The 19954-nt window shown below is 34.1% G+C and overlaps 2 protein-coding genes across 5 annotated transcripts; one reads left to right on the forward strand and one right to left on the reverse strand.

Moving 5' to 3' along the window:
* The first annotated feature begins 1720 nt into the window (after window positions 1-1720).
* LOC113120637 (feline leukemia virus subgroup C receptor-related protein 2-like) lies at window positions 1721-11900 on the forward strand. Of its 4 annotated transcripts, XM_026290586.1 has the most exons (11): window positions 1721-2556; window positions 3438-3579; window positions 5700-5840; window positions 6803-6870; window positions 7082-7185; window positions 7824-7934; window positions 8194-8299; window positions 8434-8545; window positions 9648-9703; window positions 11257-11366; window positions 11703-11900. In XM_026290586.1, the coding sequence occupies exons 1-10, from the start codon at window positions 1960-1962 to the stop codon at window positions 11341-11343; spliced, it is 1524 nt and encodes a 507-aa protein (XP_026146371.1). In that variant the 5' UTR covers window positions 1721-1959; the 3' UTR covers window positions 11344-11366; window positions 11703-11900. The 4 variants fall into 4 exon arrangements, with proteins under 4 accessions (XP_026146371.1, XP_026146370.1, XP_026146374.1 ...); XM_026290585.1 differs by having other exon boundaries at window positions 11257-11900; XM_026290589.1 differs by lacking the exon at window positions 11257-11366.
* Window positions 11901-14815: 2915 nt separating this feature from the next.
* LOC113120640 (uncharacterized) lies at window positions 14816-19915 on the reverse strand. The gene is made up of 4 exons (XM_026290594.1): window positions 19782-19915; window positions 18054-18412; window positions 17506-17699; window positions 14816-15860 (listed from the first exon to the last, which is right to left on the reverse strand). Exons 2-4 carry the CDS (start codon window positions 18388-18390, stop codon window positions 15759-15761), a joined length of 633 nt encoding a protein of 210 aa, XP_026146379.1. The 5' UTR covers window positions 18391-18412; window positions 19782-19915; the 3' UTR covers window positions 14816-15758.
* Window positions 19916-19954: the final 39 nt, after the last annotated feature.

Below are 19954 nucleotides of genomic sequence, written 5' to 3' on the forward strand. Positions count from 1 at the left end.
TCACAAACCAAATAACAGGAAAACTTGGAAGCATGCTGATTGATGGACAAGCATTACTCATCATTAGGCCTACTTATTATATTCCAGCAACACTACATTCAATGAAGGTAAAATATTGGGGGGAAAAACATAATAGTTTTTGAATATATTTGTATATTTAAATGGAACTAAAATCGGAACCAGAACATTTCTAACTATACCCAACCCTACTTATAAAGATCTGTATACTGTAATATATGTTAAATTCTGACATTGCCAACCTTTAAATTAAGCTGACAGTATATAATAAACAGTATGGAGCACTGAGTAGTTGAGTATTGTGCATTGTTCCTTACCACTAATTTTTAAATATTTGTTTAATTATTTTAATGGAACCAGAACCAGAAAACGATTCCCAACCACTGATCTATATATATAGATCAGTGTTCCCAACCCTAGTAGTAGGCTACTTTTTTATTTTATTATTATTATTATTAGTTTAGTTTTTAGTTTAAAAACACGTATACAGCAACTTTAAAGTTAGTAGGCTATATAAAGATAATTATTTTCATAGATAAAAGGCATATTTATTTATTTTTTTTCATTTGACTGGTAACTTATTCTTATTCTAACTGATTTTATTCCATTGTTTTATTTAGAAATTTTAAAAAGCATATAAATATATTTTTTTTCAATTTGACATAAAAGATGACATACTTTCAATTAACTTTAAAAAATGCCATTACAAAACTAAATTCCCTGTAAATAATTTAAGAAGTCAAATCTTATCTTGTAACAGGAAGTCTAATATTAGATCATAATTTTTGATCATTGATTAGAAGGTGCTCCTGAAATTTTTGACTGTGCTCAAATAATTATAATTTTTTTTTTTTTTTTTTTTTTTACATTTTAAAAGAAAAGTAAGCGTAGAGCCCTGTCTAACCACTTTTTATTAATTTAAACATGTAGAAATTATTTCAAATTTAAATCTTTTACAAGAACTGCAGCAAAAGCCAGTTTGTGAATATATATTTTTATCAATATTTGAGAAATTGTATTTGAATATTACCCATGTGAAGTTCTGTGAACTACCCTGACTTTGAAACCAACTGCTCAAAATGGTTTAAATTTATGAAACCTCCACATTCAAAACCTCATTGCTCTAATAATTTTAATGTAAATATTAAGTGCAAGTGAAATGTTAAGTACTTTAAGAGGTCTGTCATGATGTTACAGGTGTGAATCTGATAGGTGCTTGATATAAAATAAATGGTGCTTTAAAAAGTCATTGAATATGGGGTTCACTAGAGTGTTCATGAAAGAGTGGGGAACCCTGTACACAGAATCATGGGAAATGTAGTTTCAACGTACAGTTGTCCCCTCATAAATCAGGTAAATTAATAGGAGTAGGCTATGCTTTGTTCTTCATTAACATTACACAAAATACGTCAATAATTATTTCACTGACGTGTTCACAATCAGAAAATCTAAAAGAAAAGTGTGTTACGTAGGCTATTTCTTTAAGTAAAGAGTTCCAAGTTGGAAAATACCATTTCAAGTTCATGGTCCTTCCAAAATTACTTGATCAAACCACACATAGCTACTTATTTCTGTAATTCTTTAAGTTTGTTCTGAAACGTTTTCTTTTGGATTTATAATGTAGCGCTATCGTTGTTCTACTTGTCTCAGGAATGTCACATGACTGTCACAAAGCCACGCCCATTTCGCCCCGGTTTGTTTATAATTTCTCTTCCAGTTAGTTACTTTATGTCAGGAACTTCATCACGCTGGCGAAACTTTCAACGAATGTTTGAAGAGTTTCTGCTGCGGAAAACGGAGACTTTATTTAATCCAAGCAGAGGATGAACATACATCGATGTAATAAATATGTGGAGTATTTATTTAATTAGAACAGACTCTGACAAGTTATACAGTACTACAGTGAGTTCCAGTAGATTGCCCGGCGTCTCCTCAACATGAATGAATGAATCTTTCAGTCTCGGAGGAATTCTGAACCGAGTGAAAATGAGCGATGAATCAAAGCCAGGGGACGAAGAGGTGAATGATAATAAACATTTATCGAAAACAGCCGCGACTGATGCTGAGGTGACTTTTGAACATCGAAGCGCGCCTCCGGAAACGCGTTTGTATAAAAAGAGATGGGTTATAGTGTTTTTATTCAGCTCGTATTCGCTGTGTAACTCTTATCAATGGATTCAATACGGAATCATCAACAATATCTTCATGCGCTTCTACAGCGTGGACTCTTTCACCATTGACTGGATGTCCATGATTTACATGTTGACGTACATTCCACTAATTTTCCCCGTCTCGTGGCTCTTGGATAAGAAAGGGTTGAGGGTCATCGCGCTCGTGGCCGCGGCTCTGAATTGCACGGGCACGTGGATCAAGGTGGCCAGCGCGAGACCGGACCTTTTTCCGGTCACATTTTTTGGTCAGTTCACGTGCTCCGTGGCTCAGGTGTTTATCCTCGGGATGCCCTCGCGCATCGCGTCGGTGTGGTTCGGATCGGAAGAAGTGTCCACAGCATGCTCCATCGGGGTCTTTGGAAATCAGGTGGGTTTCAGTAAAAAAAAAAAAAAAATATATATATATATATATATATATATATATATATATATATATATATATATATATATATATATATATATAATAGCCTTATGTTTGCCCCACTAGCGCCATCAAACGTAAAAAACAATGACTGTTTCCACACAGGTATCTTGAACACGCCCATTTGCAATTGGTCAGCAAACAGATAGTTCCACTCACACTCGCTCGTTATTCTTTGAGCCAGTGTTTGGGCATTTTATTCCGGTTTAAGCTTTTTATTTTACTTTCTTGTTGTTGTTGTTGTTGTTGTTCCACTCTCTCACTTATGTATAAGCAATATATTTTTAGAAATGTATAATAATGAGTATTGAAATGTATAATTTTTTTATTTAAATTATAACATTTATTTTTACACAGTTTATTCTTGTTTTTCTTAGCCTTAAGCTGCTTTATATTTTTTTATTTCTATAATTTTTTTTTTTTTTTACTTATAAATAATTACTATCTTTACATTTGTATTATTACTATTACTACTATTTATTATTACTCTATTGTTCTATCTATCTTGTAAATTGTTCCCCCTGAACCCAGACTGATAAATAGAAGATGAACACAGGATTTAACAATGTTGTTAGTAAATACCATGACTGGATGTCAGTTATGAGTCTTCTGAATCCCAGTATTAAGTGGAACAGGCCCTTGGTTGTTCCCAAATTTATATTCACAGTGTGCTGATTCAAAACATAGAAAACTAGGCAGTGAATTGAAACAAAGCGAATGCAGTTTTTAAAACACAGCTATGTATGAAATCAAGCCTAGCTGGAAATGTGGCATTCATGAAACCTCAGAATTGTTTTGTTTTTGTTTTGTTTTTGTTTTTTTTTCAGTTGGGGATTGCAATAGGCTTTCTGGTTCCACCAATACTGGTTCCAAATGCGGACGATCTGGACGAGTTGGCGGCTCACATTAGAGTCATGTTCTACATCACCGCGGGAGTGGCCACCTTCCTGTTTGTATTGGTTGTCATTGGTAAGTGCACACGTCAGTTATACTATGTTATTCCAGAGTTCATATGAAAAGATACAACTTTATTAAGATGCCTTATATGTGACATCTTCTTTTATCCCAATTATTGCATGTCTTTCACAGAGATAACAGTTTTTAGCATCTTGGCAGCATGCTTAAATCGAATTTTTATGGCATGAGGAGTTGCTGCCCATGTAGAGAGTTTCTGTCATTTAAGTCAGCTGTCCCTGTAGGTAGAATGAAGTGAGATCACTCACTTTAGTGTGTTAATATCTTCTAGTGCCTGTCTGTTCTTCTTTTTGTTGAGTCTTACCATGTTCTTCTTACTGCATGTACATAAACTGATTTTGTACTTATAGTTTATACATATAATAGCATATAAATGATTGTTTAATTGCAGATAATGCCCATTATTTTGTAAGTCTGCTTGTATGAGTGCAAATGGAGTATGATGATTGTCTGACCTTTAGCCCTAATGACAGAAGGGGAAATCAGATTTCTTTCAGTTTCAACCAATTTTGCTATCTCTCTCTTTACTCTATAAGCTTTTTGTTTAAATGCTGAGCTGCCCATTTTTATCTTGACACAGCCACAAAAAAATCCAAAATAAAAACATTCTGAGCTACACTCTGGTGAATTCAGCTCTGTTCTCACAGGCAAAAACATCGTCTAGACAATTAAAGAAGAAAATCACAAGACATTTTAGACCGGTAAAGGGACAGTTTACACATAAATGTATGCCTGTTTTTGGAAAACATGTTACTTTTATAATGCTTAAAATTGTTTGAGTTCCCTTCCCTATTGGTTTTCTGCTAAAAATCCCCTTCTATGTTCAGTGGAAGAAATATAGTCATGTTGGTGAGTTAAATGATGATATTTGCTCGGTTATGTAAGTCTTTAGTAAAGAACAAGAACACAAGATTATAGTGTTTTTTAATAGGTCTACAATTTAAATTCTGATGCCATTTTTAATATCTAGTGTATGTTTGAAAGAGCAAATATAGAGTTCAGTCACCTGCCGTTTTGGGGACAGCAGGCTAAATTTTTACTCAAACACAAACATTCACAGATGTCAAAACAGTGGATTAAAGAAGATTTCCACTCAACTGTACCTCTTGTATTTAACACACAGACATAATTTACTTTTTATTTTATAATATGACCTTATGTATTTTTTTATCATAAGTTTATATTATTTCAAATGTCTTTAATTTTAAACTGTTTACATTTATTAAACACATTAGGTTTTCCCAAAACCTCAGCAGCTTGGAATTTTTATTTTATTTTTATTTCTTTCACAGTGCATTGTAGGACTGGCTTCATTTTAATTTTATTTTTAATTTAAGCTTATCATTTAATCGTTTTGTTATTTGCATTTTGTGTAATAATCTTTTCTTTTTATTATTTTTTATATGTATTACAGTTTAGCTTTTCAGTTTATTTTATTACAGTTTTAGTCATTTTAGACCTTCACATTCAACATATTTCAGTCTATCAATATATTGTAGCTATGGATGCTCAGCTTTTTCTGTCTTTCAGTAAATTAAGCTGAAAAGATGAATTGCTAAGCAAAGGCTATTTAAGACAGCACTGACTATGACAAGACTAAGACACTCTTATCTGCTTCTTAAATACAAAAAACTTTATAGACAGTGTTTCTTGAGTTAAGATGATGCTTTACTAATTCAAAAAACCAGTTCTTTATTTACCCTTGCATCGAAACTAGCAGAGAACTGAAAACAGTGTGCGGTAATTCATTCAGAGTTTTTGATGACAATTTGAGGATCCAGTGTTGTTCTGAGGTTCAGTCACAAGTAGGGTTGCTTGCAAAGGGGTGTAAATTTTTCCGAAACCTTCCAAAAACCCTTGCAATATTCCAAAAAATCATCTTAAAAAGACTTTTTGCAACCCTAGTCACAAGCTCTTTTTAATACTTTTAATTGGTGAAATATTTGGAAAACCCACTTACAGACAATGATAGCATTGATTTGTGAAGAAATAAAATAAATGTCAAAACATGGATATGTGAGGCTTCTACCTCATATATGTAAATCATATGTAAATGAAGAGTTCTCTGTGATGAATGTGACTGGTGACTGGATGAGTTTTTATGCTCTCGTCAGTGTTTCAGGAGCGTCCAGACATCCCTCCCACCCACGCTCAGGCTGCGGCTCGGCGGATCTCTCCAGAGAACTACTCATATACAGCATCCATCCACAGGCTGCTTCGCAACAAAGCCTTCATCCTTCTCGTCATCACTTACGGTAAATGTCTTACTCTGCACACAACAGATCCATTCAGGACCTCAAACTGGGGTTCTTTATGCTTGCTTGGCATTCAAACACACAGTGGTAGTTTGTTACTGAAAACATTAGCATGAATAGTTCTATAGTCTTTTTTAAACATAAATTATATTTTAATACATTTCTACAAAAGATTTCTATTGCAAATACATTCTGTTTTTGTTAACTTTCTATTCATCAAACAATCCTGAAAATGCAGGACTTTTTTGCGCAGGAAATCAGCATATTAGTATGATTTCTGAAGGATCATGTGATAATGAATACTGGAAAAATGATGCTGAAAATACAGCTTTGCATCACTGCAATAAATTACATTTTAAAATGTATTTAAATAGAAAACTGATATTTTATTATTTTACAAAACTGCTGTTTTTACTGTTGTTTTGTTGTTGTTTTTTAATCAAATGAATGCATCATTGGAGAGCATAAGAGACTTATTTCAAAAGCATTAAGATTTAAATGATAGTGTATATATTTATGTATGTATTAGATATGACTAGCTGGTGATGGCATGAAGATTAATTTAAAGCAGTCTAATTTGCAAGATTTTGCAAGTAAATGGAAAATTACTTTTTCATCTGAGAAAATATTAAACAAGTGCTAAACAGAAATAGTCATAACTTCACTGGTATAAACTAACAGTAAGAGTATATAATTTATCCACACACACACACACACACACACACACCTGAGCAACTCTTGCATGAGAAGCCTGTAGCTGCATTTAACCTGGCTGAACATTGACAGAAATAATCCTGCAGGAATGCAGAGCCCTTTATATCTTTACAGCTGCTTCAGAAATGTGAAGACATTTACTGCTTACTATATACACAGCGTATCCGCTTTCTGCCAGGCTACTTTTTTAATTTCAAGTTTTTTTCAGTCTATTTCTGTTTTTGACTTCATCTGTCTTTCTTTTTCAGGGCTAAATGTTGGCTGTTTCTATGCTGTCAGTACGCTCCTCAACCGAATGATCATTGAACACTATCCTGTAAGTCCCTCCCACCTACCTCCTGTCCAGCCAATCACGAAAGCCCCTGACCTAAATGCAGTTTACATAAATCAGTGAAATTCAGTTACTTTTTAACTTGCACTACTGATGGAGCATTATTACTTATATTATTTGTTTATCCAGAGAACTGATCTTAATGTATTTTTGTTCGAAACAGAATGCATATGAAAATTTGCTCTGTTTTGAACAGGGAGAGGAGGTGAATGCTGGCAGGATCGGCCTCACCATCGTGATCGCTGGCATGGTGGGATCCCTCATCTGTGGGATCTGGTTAGACCGATCGAAGACATACAAGTAAGAGGCTGGACTTTAAACTTGAAATATTCTTGAGATGGCAACAGTCAGTGCTCAATTAACATTTGTCTTCACTCCTTCTTGAAGATAAGTGTAGTTTTGAGTCCCTCCCCCCTTGGGTTTGTTCATATGCTTTGGTTTAGTGTGTTTGTCCATGTGTTTGAATCTCTGACCCATGAACCTAGATTTTATAGACCATGTGACCTTTTGTTTTAGTGTATAAGACCCCTCTTCCCTCTTTCCTCTTGTCCTTAATCCAGATGTTCAGTTTAAAAAATATGAAAATCCATGAAAAAACATTGAATTTTTCAAACCAATAATCTAAACAAAAATTAAAGCAATCATAAATCATTAAAATGTTTATGATATGAAAATTATTGACATATTTTGGAACACAAATTGTGATATATCTAACATTATTTCCTACAAAACCAAAAGGTTTTGATGGAACACCAGGATAGACTGTATGTTAGATTCAGACTTATCATATGCTGATTTACGAAATGAACTGAAATGTTTTTTTCTGGAACTGCATGTGTTTGCAGCTGATCAAACTCATTTGCCCAATCATACTAGGATTTCCATCCATGTTGGATCCCGATGAAAGATTTAGTCTGTCCCATGTCATGTCTCCACAGACAAACGACTCTAGCCGTGTATCTGATGTCTCTTGTGGGTTTGGTGCTTTATGCTTTTACCTTGGATCTGGGTCACCTGTGGGTGGTCTTCATCACAGCAGGAGCCCTCGGGTACTACAAGATTTCAAAAGAAAACATTTTATTTGTATTCTTTATTTGTTGTTGTTACAGTTTGTTTCTGTTTAGTTTTTTTATATCTGAGTTACAATAAAATCCTGTCTCTCTCTCTCTTTATACAGATAGATAGATAGATAGATAGATAGATAGATAGATAGATAGATAGATAGATAGATAGATAGATAGATAGATAGATAGAAATGTGTATATATAAGTTTGCCCTAGATGTTTTGTTTGTGTGTTATTTATGCAGGTTCTTCATGACGGGTTACCTTCCCCTCGGTTTTGAGTTTGCTGTTGAATTGACTTACCCAGAGTCTGAGGGGACGTCTTCAGGACTTCTGAACTGCTCTGCACAGGTTTGTGTGTGATATTTAATAATAATTATGTTTTTTCTAAGAGTTGTGTCTTATTTTGTATTGCGTTTTATATTATTTTACAGAGTTTATATGGCGTTACCAGGAATCCTAATAATTGTGATTTCCTACTGCAGGTGTTCGGGATCATATTTACGATCTGTCAGGGGAAAATCATGGACTCTTTTAATACTCTGGCCGGAAATCTCTTCCTGTGTGCCTTCCTGCTGATAGGAACCATCATTACAGGTGCAGATCAGTCAATACTCATCTACATGAGTATTTGTTCCTCTTTAATCGAGTATAGAGCTTATCCTTGAGGGATTGTGAAACTGTTGTTTTTTACTCAAGTCCTACTCTTGGTCTAGTTACTTTTGAATGTTTTGCTTCCTCGTTATGATAATGCTTCTTGGAAAGCATTGCATATTAAAATTCGTTTGACATTATGAAAGCTGCGGTGTCCTCTGGTGTTTCAGTTAATGTATGAGCTATTAAACACAGGAAAAAAACACTGGGTTGTCTAAATACTAAAAAAGCTACTTTGTTTTGGGACGGTTACAGCCAGAAATCTTCTAGGTCCAAACACAGAGCCAGATGGGATTTTTGTGTCTCTTTACATTAGTTAATTGTACATGTAAAAAGCACCTAAAATGCAGGTTGATTGTCAGCTGTGTTGTCAGGACAAGCATCTTTTTCATAAATACCAGGTTGAGGCTGGTTGGCACATGGTCATAAACTTGTATAATTTGTATAATTACAGTATTAATTTTGGCTGCATTTATTTAAATGATTGTTCCTGGTTAATATTCAACTAATTTTCCAGGCAATAAAAGCTCATGTGGAGTAATTATACAGTCCTTCAAATAACATTTATGCATGGAGGTGCAAAGTTGGATCACTTTTAAACTTTGTTTCTCTGTTGACAACGACTCGCTTCTCAAAAGTCTAATCAGATTGATCTTCCACGCTATTATTATACATTTTTATGTTGTATTATTTTAATAATAATAATAATAATTATTATTATTATTGTAATTATTATTGTGCCCAAAGAACATCATATCTTTTTTAGGTTTTAAATATTTATAGCATTTTTAAGGTACAATTATTTAACAATTATTTCACAGTGCATAGAAATTAAAATGTTTTTTATTTGTTTCTTTTGATTTTTGAGATTAATAATATGAACTAGATGTGTTCTTTAAGGGATTCATCGATTTTATATTCACAATTCAGATACTGATTAGATAGACTAGAGCTTACAGGTTGCAACAGTCATCTTTGTAGATGGTTTGGTGTATGTAAAATATAATAATGTGTGTCTCAGTGCATTTCTGTTCTTTTATTTCAGCATGTATTAAGTCTGATCTGCGCAGACAGCTGGCAAACCAGCAAGCACTGGCAGCCGTAAGTATCAAACCAAACCTATCAGCAAAACATTTACACAATGCACTTTATACATTATATTCATTATATTGGTGATCTAAATCAGATTAAGGTTTACAAGACCTTCCCATCTACCAATAAGTTCATGTTTTTTATTGCCAGATTGATACAACAGAAATCATTTCATGTCCACTAACATGTGCTGCAGATACTAGAGAAAAAGACACTCCTGTTGCTTCTATCTTATGTTTCTGTGTTGTTGTGTTTTAACCTGAACTTTAGTGTTCATTCAAAGGTGTTTTTGGTTTGTTTCAAACGTCCACACCAGGAACGCTTCTGTGTTTCTGCAGATTTTTGAGGGTCTTCGGCCTCAAGCAGATCCTGTGGCGCTTTTGAACTTTTTATTATGATAACATTCCAGCGCTGTGATTGGATGACACACGGGAAATGTTCTGGAAATCACACCAGCTCTATAAACACATTTTATCCTGTTCTTCCCCATCAGTCCTGCTCATCTTTACATGCAATGTCACGTTTTCTTGATCCATGCATCCCATTCACTCTCTCTTTCCAATTTCCCATGATCCGGCTCTGCTTTTCCACTTCATTGTCTCTCTCTCTTCTCATTTACACCACACTATAATTCAACAGGTGGTACAATTTTATAAATGGTTTTGAAAGAAGCCTCTCCTGCTCACCAAGGCTGCATTTATTTGATCATTTGATTATGTGATTAAAATGCAATAAAAACAGTATACTGTAAAATATTATTACAGTTTATGATTTACTCCAGTCTTCAGTGTCACATGATCCTTCAGAAATCATTCTCATATGCTGATTTACTGCTTACGGATCATTTCTTTTTATCAGTGTTAAATACAGTTTTTTAACATTTATTTTAGTGTTTTTGCTTTTACACAGAACCACATTAACAATTAAGAAAAGAAAAAAAGATAATTACACATGATGAAATAAATTAAAATGTAATAACCTATGACATAATAACAGATCATTGAGGGACAAATGCATGCAAAGACTAATTTAACTGGTCAAGTAATGCGTAAACGGGACACAAATTTGTAAATATTGTAGAATGACTTAGTCCTGTGTGTATATATTCAAATAAGAATATTGTCATAACAATGACAATAATTGTACACATCAATGTTAAATACAGCTGTGCTGCTTAAAATTTTAATGGAAACCATAATCATATTTTTAAAATAGGAAGTCAAAAAAACAGTGTTAATTTGAAATAGAAGTCTTTTGTTACAGTGTTGATCAACACTTTTGAACAATTCTCAGTTCTCTTGGTGAATAAAAGTACTAATTTCTTTCAAAAACTGAAAAAAAGCTTCCCATTCCTGTTTTCTACTTATCCTGTTCTTCCTCTCCATTCTTCCACTTATTCTGTTCTATTTTTCACTCATCATGAATGGGATGTTTTTAACTCAACTTCCTCTGATCATCTCATTCAATCTTCTAGTTTCCTATCTGTCCAAATCCATGCTTACAGATCAGTGTGTGTGTGTGTGTGTGTGTGTGTGTGTGTGTGTGTGTGTGTGTGTCTACAGGCAGCTTTGGGCAAGTCAGACGTTCAGGTTCGCAGTGGGACGTCTCTCTACCCTCCACACACATGTGATCAATCAATCATTGCCTGATTTTATTGCTCACTGTGGTTCAGGTATGGGTGTCACATGGGATCAGCACTTCTGATTCACGATCGATGAGGCTCATTTTAATTATCGCTTATAAAGTGATTCAGATGTGCTTTTGATTCTCTTTTAGAGTCCAATGTTCATGATTTTTTTGCCTACTCTGTCTGAACACTTCACCTTTGAGCTTTGTACGTGTGTGCGTGTTCATTGTAGTTTGATGTTTGATGTGTACTAACATTTAACCTTAATTTAATCCACTAACCTATTCTAAGGCAGATGTGTTCATGAAACTGGTCTGTGGCCAGCAGGGAGCACCGTTTTACTGTGCTATCTGTTACTGATGATGTGTCTTGTGTTTGCAGGTCCCTGTGGAAACGTCACCAGCACAAGCTTTTGAAGCCAAACTCTAATGTGATCACGAGACTGATCATGTAGCACATTTATTGTTTTTATCCAGCCTTGAATTTTGATTTATTTTTCCTTTAGGACTTTTGAATCACGCTGTATTGTGTTTGTGTGTGTGTGTGTGTGTGTGTGTGGGCATGTTTTTGTGACATATCAGGACACAACTTTGTATAATGACATGGGTATGACACAGGTATTACAAGGAGAGGGTGACTTATGAGGACATAACCCATGTCCCCATTTTTCAAAATGCTTATAAACCATACAAAATTAGTTTTTTTGAGAAAGTAAAAATGCATAAAGTTTCCTATGAGGGTTAGGTGTAGGGTTGGTGTAGGGCCATAGAATATACAGTTTGTACCGTATAAAAACCATTATGCCTATGGGATGTCCCCACTTTTCATAAAAACAAACGTGTGTGTGTGTGTGTGTGTGTGTGTGTGTGTGTGTGTGCGAGTGTTTATAACAGCCAGAGATTGATCAGGTTTTTGTTTGTTGGTATTGTGTGATCATTTGTTTACTTGATCACTAATCATCTCAAGTAGGACTTATTAAAAAATTGTAACTAGTTTATCAAATGATGATTTAAATTATTGTTAACATTTAAAATGTATTATATCTTCAAATAATTTCTTTTTGTAAGTTTGAAAAAGAAATATACGATGAAACCATAAGAAGGTGGAGCATTTCAGTATTGTTTGAAACCGAAGCTCAACACAGTTAAATATACTGTGTGTGTTGGTTTCAAATCTGTGCAGTAATAAGTACTGAATACTGTTCTTTATTTTTATATAGTTGTTTCTTTTTTTTTTACCCTAACTGAAGTTCTCTAAAGACCATCTGAATAAATTGAAATAAATAAAATAAATCTAATATCTAAACCACATTACTGTTGTATTATTTTATTTTTTAAATATAAAAAAAAATTAAAATGTTTTTAGTATTATACTATCTACCTATTGTACTTGAATCTGAATAATACAGTGCTATGGTTTTCAGTAACACCCTTATTTTCTTCATCTTATTATTATTATTATTATTATTAAAATGAATAGTATTGCATTATTTTTTTTATTAATTATATTTATATAGTTCTATATTTTCATGAAATTATATATAAAATTATAATAGAATATAATGAAATTAAAAAATATATATAATGTAATAAAATATATTACAATGCAAATATAATTGAATATTATAATAACTGTTATATAATTATTGTATAATTATATATTAAATAATATTTAATAAAATAGTAAAATTATATATTATCATTATATAATAATTATTATTACCATAAATAGTAATCATTGTTAATTATTTTAAATTGTATTTTACATATTTAATTTAAAAATAACTGCAATGAACTATAATTTAGTAATAATTAACCATAATTACAATTGCAATTCCTTTAATAGTAATACTTAAATACTAATAGTAATATATATATATATATATATATATATATATATATATATATATATATATATATATATATATATATATATATATATAAAATAACAAATAGAGCTCAAATGAATATCCGTAAATATTTTAATGCGGTGAACATTGCAGTAAAAGTGTCAGCATTTATATGACAGCATTAATGATATAGGTAAAAAAAGACATCTTATTTCACAATTTTATAACAGCATTTAATATATTTATCAAACTGTATAATAATTTTAAGTAGCAAAATTAAAAAAGAACCAGTAGTAACGTCCCGTGCACATTCCAAACAAAGTAAAAACAGCTCGACATTTTTACTCCTTTGACGACTTTCTGAGACAAGTGCATTTGAAAGGGCATTTCAGATGAATGAGGCAGCAGCAGCAGCAGCCTGTTCCTGCAAGTCATCACTTCAGATTCACTTTGATAGTCTGTCTGAGCTCCCTGTTGTTAAGATGGAGGTATTTATGCGATGCGTGTTCGTTTATGATCTATAATCCACATGTTTGGGTGCTGTGACTGAAGCCCAAACCTCCGTCATTGGCCTGCTGTTCTAAGGCACCTTCAGCTGTTTGATTGTCTGCAAGTGTCATCTTTACCAATACACAAGCATTTGAGGCACACATCACAGCACTGGAACATCACCTTCGTGGAAAATCGTGAGGAAATGGTCTGAAATCGTAATAATTGCAAAGGAATGATGTGGATTTGGTGGAATCTGACAGTCTGTGTTATATTCACACCGTCTGCATGGTCTCTAACACTACACTGGCGACATTATGTGTATTAAACTATCGATAATTCACAAGCAAACCATGTAAAATTGTAAACCGCAAAAGTACAGGCACCAGTAGATTGTACCACAACAAAAAGCATGGAACGATATCTATTTTCGATAAATTAAATTATTAATCTCATAGTTTTATTAATTACACTTAACAATATGAGTTTACAAATATATATGTGTGAAAAATAAATAACCCGGGTTTATCGCATAGCCTATCATATACAAACTCTTAAATATTCATTATCAGCGCCAGATCGTTAGCCAGTCACGTGATGCGATCTGGCCTTCTCATTGGACTATTCAATAGAAATCTTAAATTCATTATCGTTGCCATTCTTAAAGGGACTCTGAAAAAACTCTGAATTCTATCATCGTTTACAAACCTGGACAGACACCATTTATAATTATATGCAGCTGAAAACGAGTCTGGGGGATGGACAGTTTTTAGATGGCATGTACTGTATAAAATGTGCTAAATTAAATGTTTACATTTTTGTATTTGTTTCGTTACGACTTCTATATCCCTCACAGCTTCGTTTTCATTCCCGCCAAAATTATACATGGCGCTTACCCTAAGGAAAAACAAAAACTTTTTTTGCTTTTTGCATGGAAGAAAGAAAATAACACCGGGAAGTTAGGAATGACATGAGGGTGAGTAATAGAATACATAATATTCATTTATGTGCGAACTGACCCTTTAAATAAAGCATATTTATGCTATCCAGAGGACACTTTCCCTCTTAAGACATTTACAGTAATAAAAACCTCTGTATAACTATTGATTGACATATAAATTCCAACACAACTCCTGTTAGAATATTTAATATGTTCTTATATGGTAACTTGTAGATTAGATTATTGATTGCATTTATCGCTTGAGTTGTACTGTAAAATATGATTTGGTGTATTGCTCTTTGAGCACATTTTGAATGTCACCAACTACTGAAGAAATGCTTTAAACACTGATATCTTAAGTAATACTTCAGTGCCTGAGAGAAATCAGGTCATTATGTAAAGCCTGGGATGTATGACAGTTGAATTCATTAAGGCAAACTAATATTTCAGAAGGGTAAAATTGTTGTAAATAATTTGATGGTACATTCTCCCTTAATAAGAAAAAATTACCAATTTAAAAATCACAAAATTCATATTTTTCTCCCATGTTCTCAAAAATGGCTCATCATTATTATACAGGTATTAAACCTGATGTTCAAGTTGTTTTTCTGCATTTGAACAAAGTTTTTTTGAGTTCTGTGTCGGTACGCTATGATGTTACTGGACTCTTGCTTCTCATCACATCCGTTATGTCTTTCAACTCTGTCCAAATAACACTGTTAACAGCAGTGAATCAAGCATAAGCCGTGATAATATCAGCAGAGAAAGATGAAGAGTCTGTTCTGGGGTGCGTCGGAGTTCAGTAGGTGTATTGAAATCAGCACAAATACTTAAATGCTGTTGACTTTGAGCATTCTCACAGCTTGTTGCCTAATAAAGCAGTTCTTTCTCTTTCTGAGGGTTTTATTAAGGCGCTGGGATCCGCTCATATGTGAACGTGTTGGGGAAATATAAGGCAGAATATTAATATCTTCAGATTGATATGCAACCTGCGGAAAATTTCCTCCAATGGTCCATTTTGAGAATGGCTTCTTCAGAAAAACGAGGGAAGTCTCCGACCAGCGGCAACCTTCTTTTTGAGCCATGTAAATCCAGATCTGCGCATCTTACAGTGCTGTGTTAAACTCATTTGGGTCTTGAACAGGTGCACTGTGGCCTCTCATCTCTGGGCTCTTGCATTCTGGGGTCTTTCTTGAGGAAAAAGGAAGTTATAGAGTGTCGTCACAAGCTGGAACAAACCCATCTGGCCCCTTTGAGTGAACTGCACAAAAATAAACCAAAATATTTGTTCATCAGGTAAAATTTTTGACATAGCTTTAAAAAAGATTGCATTTTATAAGTCAAGAGAGGTACAATTATGAAACTATATTTTCTAAACAATTTAATGTACAATTAAAGTCCAAATCAATTTTTCACAACCCATTTATCTTCCACTATGTGAAAGTCATTTTCGAAGGTTCCATTATTTATGCTGATAATCTAAAATACCAATCGTAAATTAATAGCAATTTAACTGTTGGTTAACATTATTTTCTCGCACAGTAAGACCAGGAGCATCTATCTATGCATATATTTGCCATTAGGTGGCGCACTGGCCTCACGCTTCACTTCAAACTCCTCCCCTTCCCTTTAAATCTACCTGATGGACAGTTAAAGCGGCCAATCAGCAGTCAGGCCAGCTGTGTGGCGTGTGTGTGCTGTAGTTCTTTACTATTGCAGTGTATTGCATAAGCTGTCTCTCTTACTGAAAGCATGCTATATTTAAAAGAGTTAGCAAACTAATTATGATTAACTAATTCAAATTATCCTGACCCATTTATTCCTAGCTGGATAGTCATCTTTCAACTTTTTCAATTATTCAGCCAGTTTGATCTGTGAGAAGATGAAGTTTCAGTTTTTGATCTTATCTGAGCTTATGACAGCTGATTTCCAGATTCCATGGTCTCTATAAGATCTGCTTGTTCATTAAAACAGCTCTGTTGCAGCAGCTCAGTTGGCATATAACACATTCAGAGAATTACTAAAGGTGTTACATTAGCTTTTGAGATTGTGGTCTGGTCACATGTCTGCTGACGTGGATCTTGAGCCAGAGTCTAAATTTAGCCTGCAGTATAAACACACTTAACATCCTCTTTCTGAGATCACACACAAACTATAGCCGGCTTTGGCAGACACTAAATTCAACTGGCATATATTGAAAACTTTGATAAATCTAAATTTATCCCTGTTAACCATAATTCAGAGGGCGTGAGTTCATTTTCTTCTCTCATAGTAAATGTTAAAAGTCACTTTGAATAAAATAATGAATAAATAGAAATGGAAACACATGGAAAATGTTTACCTCTTGTAAAACCCACAGTATCATTATATTTAACCAGACCATTTTATCTTCATCTGTTGTTGTTTTTTCCATCTAGTTTTTAACTACAACAAAAACACCATATAATTCCTTCAACGGCCAAATTAACATGATAAACTGGCACCTTTCAAAATCATTCTATAATTATTTTAGTAAGCCCCGCCCCCAAAAAATCCTTAAAACCAAATTTAATTAAACTTAATTTAAACCAAATAATTATGTTTTCAATAGTTATGCAAACTTTAGTTTTGTAAATTGAAAAAAAAAAAAAAAAGTTAAGACGACTCAATAAACAAACTCCATCAGTTACTGTAAAGTTAGTGGTGTACATTTGATAACATCTATGAGATGTTGAGTAAACAGGACGGGTAAACCAAAAATGATGTCATCTCTCCCACTGAGCATTTGCATATGCAGCATTGAAATAACAGACGATGATGTCATTGCACATCGTGACAGAAACCACTGCAATGAAAACCACAGACTCATGCACAAACACCTGTGAAGCTGTTTAACCCATTTCACATCGGCCTTGTCTCATTCTTACCAGCTGAAGATGTTCCAGCTGAAATTGATCCCCCATTTCACGCAGTTTACGTCCAATCTGAATCTCCACGCTAACTCCCACATCACGTTCATCTGCCTTTTCTTCTGGTCTCCCTTCGTCCTCTTCTGTGTTTTGTGTGCCATCCGGGACAGATTCGAACAGTGCAGGGAAGTGTGAACGAAATCCAGCATTTCCTTTAGAATAAAAACAATGTTAATATTGTATAATTAAAAATTCTTATTATTAATATATTTTAATATTACATATTATATTAATTATCAATTAATTAACAATACTAAATATTTATTAAAATGCTCCAAAGTGAAAATACCACTATATATATATATATGTGTGTGTGTGTGTGTCTGTGTGTGTGTGTGTGTGTCAATCACAATTTCTATTTTAACATTCATATTTTATATTTATGTATTTATATAATTTTCTATAATACTTATCATATTCAGAAATAAATAAAAAAATACATTCCAGGTGTGCATGTTGTGATTCATAATGCATATTTGACTATATGATGCATATTGTTTCCCTACCATGAAAAAGTGCTCTTGGCCCTTCTGGGGCTCCAGGGGCAATAGTAAGTGAAGCGAGGCTCCCAGTTCCACAGTTAGCCCCAAATGCAGTCCTGGCCTCCACAGCTCTGCAGGGAGATGATGCATCTCTCTCTAAACCCTGAAATGGTGCCATATCTCCGTCTCTCGCTGAATTCAGCACAGTTCTGGCAGTCTGCGTCGATCTGTCTTCAAAGCATCCGTGTCTGTTAGCCGTTTGTCCCAGCGCACCTCGTGGGCCGTCTCTGTTCTCTGAGCTCTTGTTTCTTAGCAGTGTTTCACAGCAGTGAGGAAGCTGTTCATCCTCCTCATCATCCATCGGCGGAGTTAGCAAAACCGCCCTGAAATATACCACAGACGGTCAACTATATGAGAATTCACATGCTGTTCGTTCTGTTTTACAAGAAAAAAACCCCTCTTCTAATGGAGTTGTTTTCCTTCAGGACATTAAAGTTTTTTTTTTTTTTTTTTTTATGAATTGTTATGCACAATTATATGATTGGTATGGCATTCAGCATCATTTTTCATTGTTCTCCAGTCCACCACTCTCCATCAGTGTTGTTTTGGAACATTTGCCGTGATGCAAGTGCTGAATTTCATAAAGAACTCATCCATTTTCACATGAACAAACAACCATGACTGAACTCGATGGGTTTTATTTGGTTTAAAAATGAATAACTAAGATCTGACCGTAGATCAGCTCATAAAGTGCAACTTCTGGCATGAAAGTGCAGCGATGAGATGACTAAAATAGTCACAGGCTAGTCACAAACAAAACCACCGAAACGTCAAATGGCAACATTTCAAAGGAGTCTCATACAAATGAGAGGAAGTTTCAGGCCTGCACTCAAGGGTTCTGTCTGCCACCGTTTCCCAAAAAACAATATGATTCAAATCTGCACCATCATAACAAACAAATCCGTTTACGAAGTGTTCATGAATAATCTGATCAACTGAGAGTTACGGCGCAGATTAGTACAGATGCTTTCAAAGAGAATAGTTTTATATAATACATAACAGCTGCAGTGAAATTAGTCAAACTGAGAAACTGCAAGAAGAGCTTTGAGATGTTTTTGCAGGATTTGTTCGCAGTGCATGAGTGCATCATGACAAATAGTCATTAAAAAAGTGTAATTCTATTAATAGAGAGATTATCATATGGACAGATGATTATTAATGAGAATTAATCTCTGCTGAAAACCAGCCCAAGATGTTTTGCAGGTCTTAGCTGGTCTCCCAGATTGGTTAACCTGGTCTGTTGGCTGGTTTTAGAGGGGTAGACCAGCTTGTCCAGGCTGAAAGACCATTGTAGACCATCATAAACAACTCTTATTATTTAACAAACCAGTTTAATTTGTTTTCAGCAGGGAATTAAAAAACAAACCAAAACAAAGGATATACCACTAGGTAATTCCATAGTAAAAACCAATGCATAAAAATCAGGACAATACGAGACTTCATGTTATTGTCATTTTTTGATATTTCAGTTTTATAAAGTACTGATGGGCTAATCAGAATATTATGTTGGGGATATTTCAGTCTGCTATGAAGTTTATTCTATAATAAAAAAAATTGTCACTTTCTTTCACATATCAAATCACTGAAACTTAGTTTTTCAGGGACAAGAGTAGAATCATCTCAGTTCTTACGTAGAAATAAAAAATACGCAATGAAACTCCAGCAAATAAAACAGAAACAGGAGACACTCACCGCCAGCGCTTGAATGTGTGTGTCAGTGCTGCTTTTATTCCGCTTTTTATGTTAGCGCTCTTTTATTCCGTCTTCACTCCGCTTGTATTTACTAACACAAACTCGCTCCGCTTTCATTCTGCTGCTTTTGCTCGAGATGTTGGTATTGGACACGAGCGCGCAGAAAGCCACGC

This window comes from Carassius auratus, chromosome 20 (assembly GCF_003368295.1).
Source record: "Carassius auratus strain Wakin chromosome 20, ASM336829v1, whole genome shotgun sequence".
NCBI classification, from domain to species: Eukaryota; Metazoa; Chordata; class Actinopteri; order Cypriniformes; family Cyprinidae; genus Carassius; species Carassius auratus.

Bases quoted from the DNA above. Each gene is read 5' to 3' on its own strand.
- LOC113120637 (XM_026290585.1), top strand. From the start codon at position 1,960: ATGAATGAATCTTTCAGTCTCGGAGGAATTCTGAACCGAGTGAAAATG. The intron at 5,841-6,802 runs GTAAATGTCTTA...TTTCTTTTTCAG, and splicing joins CCTTCTCGTCATCACTTACG to GGCTAAATGTTGGCTGTTTC. The intron at 9,704-11,256 runs GTAAGTATCAAA...GTGTGTCTACAG, and splicing joins ACCAGCAAGCACTGGCAGCC to GCAGCTTTGGGCAAGTCAGA.
- LOC113120640 (XM_026290594.1), bottom strand. From the start codon at position 18,390: ATGGATGATGAGGAGGATGAACAGCTTCCTCACTGCTGTGAAACACTG. The intron at 17,700-18,053 runs GTAGGGAAACAA...TTTATTCTAAAG, and splicing joins GCCAAGAGCACTTTTTCATG to GAAATGCTGGATTTCGTTCA. The intron at 15,861-17,505 runs GTAAGAATGAGA...ATTTTTGTGCAG, and splicing joins AGCTGGAACATCTTCAGCTG to TTCACTCAAAGGGGCCAGAT.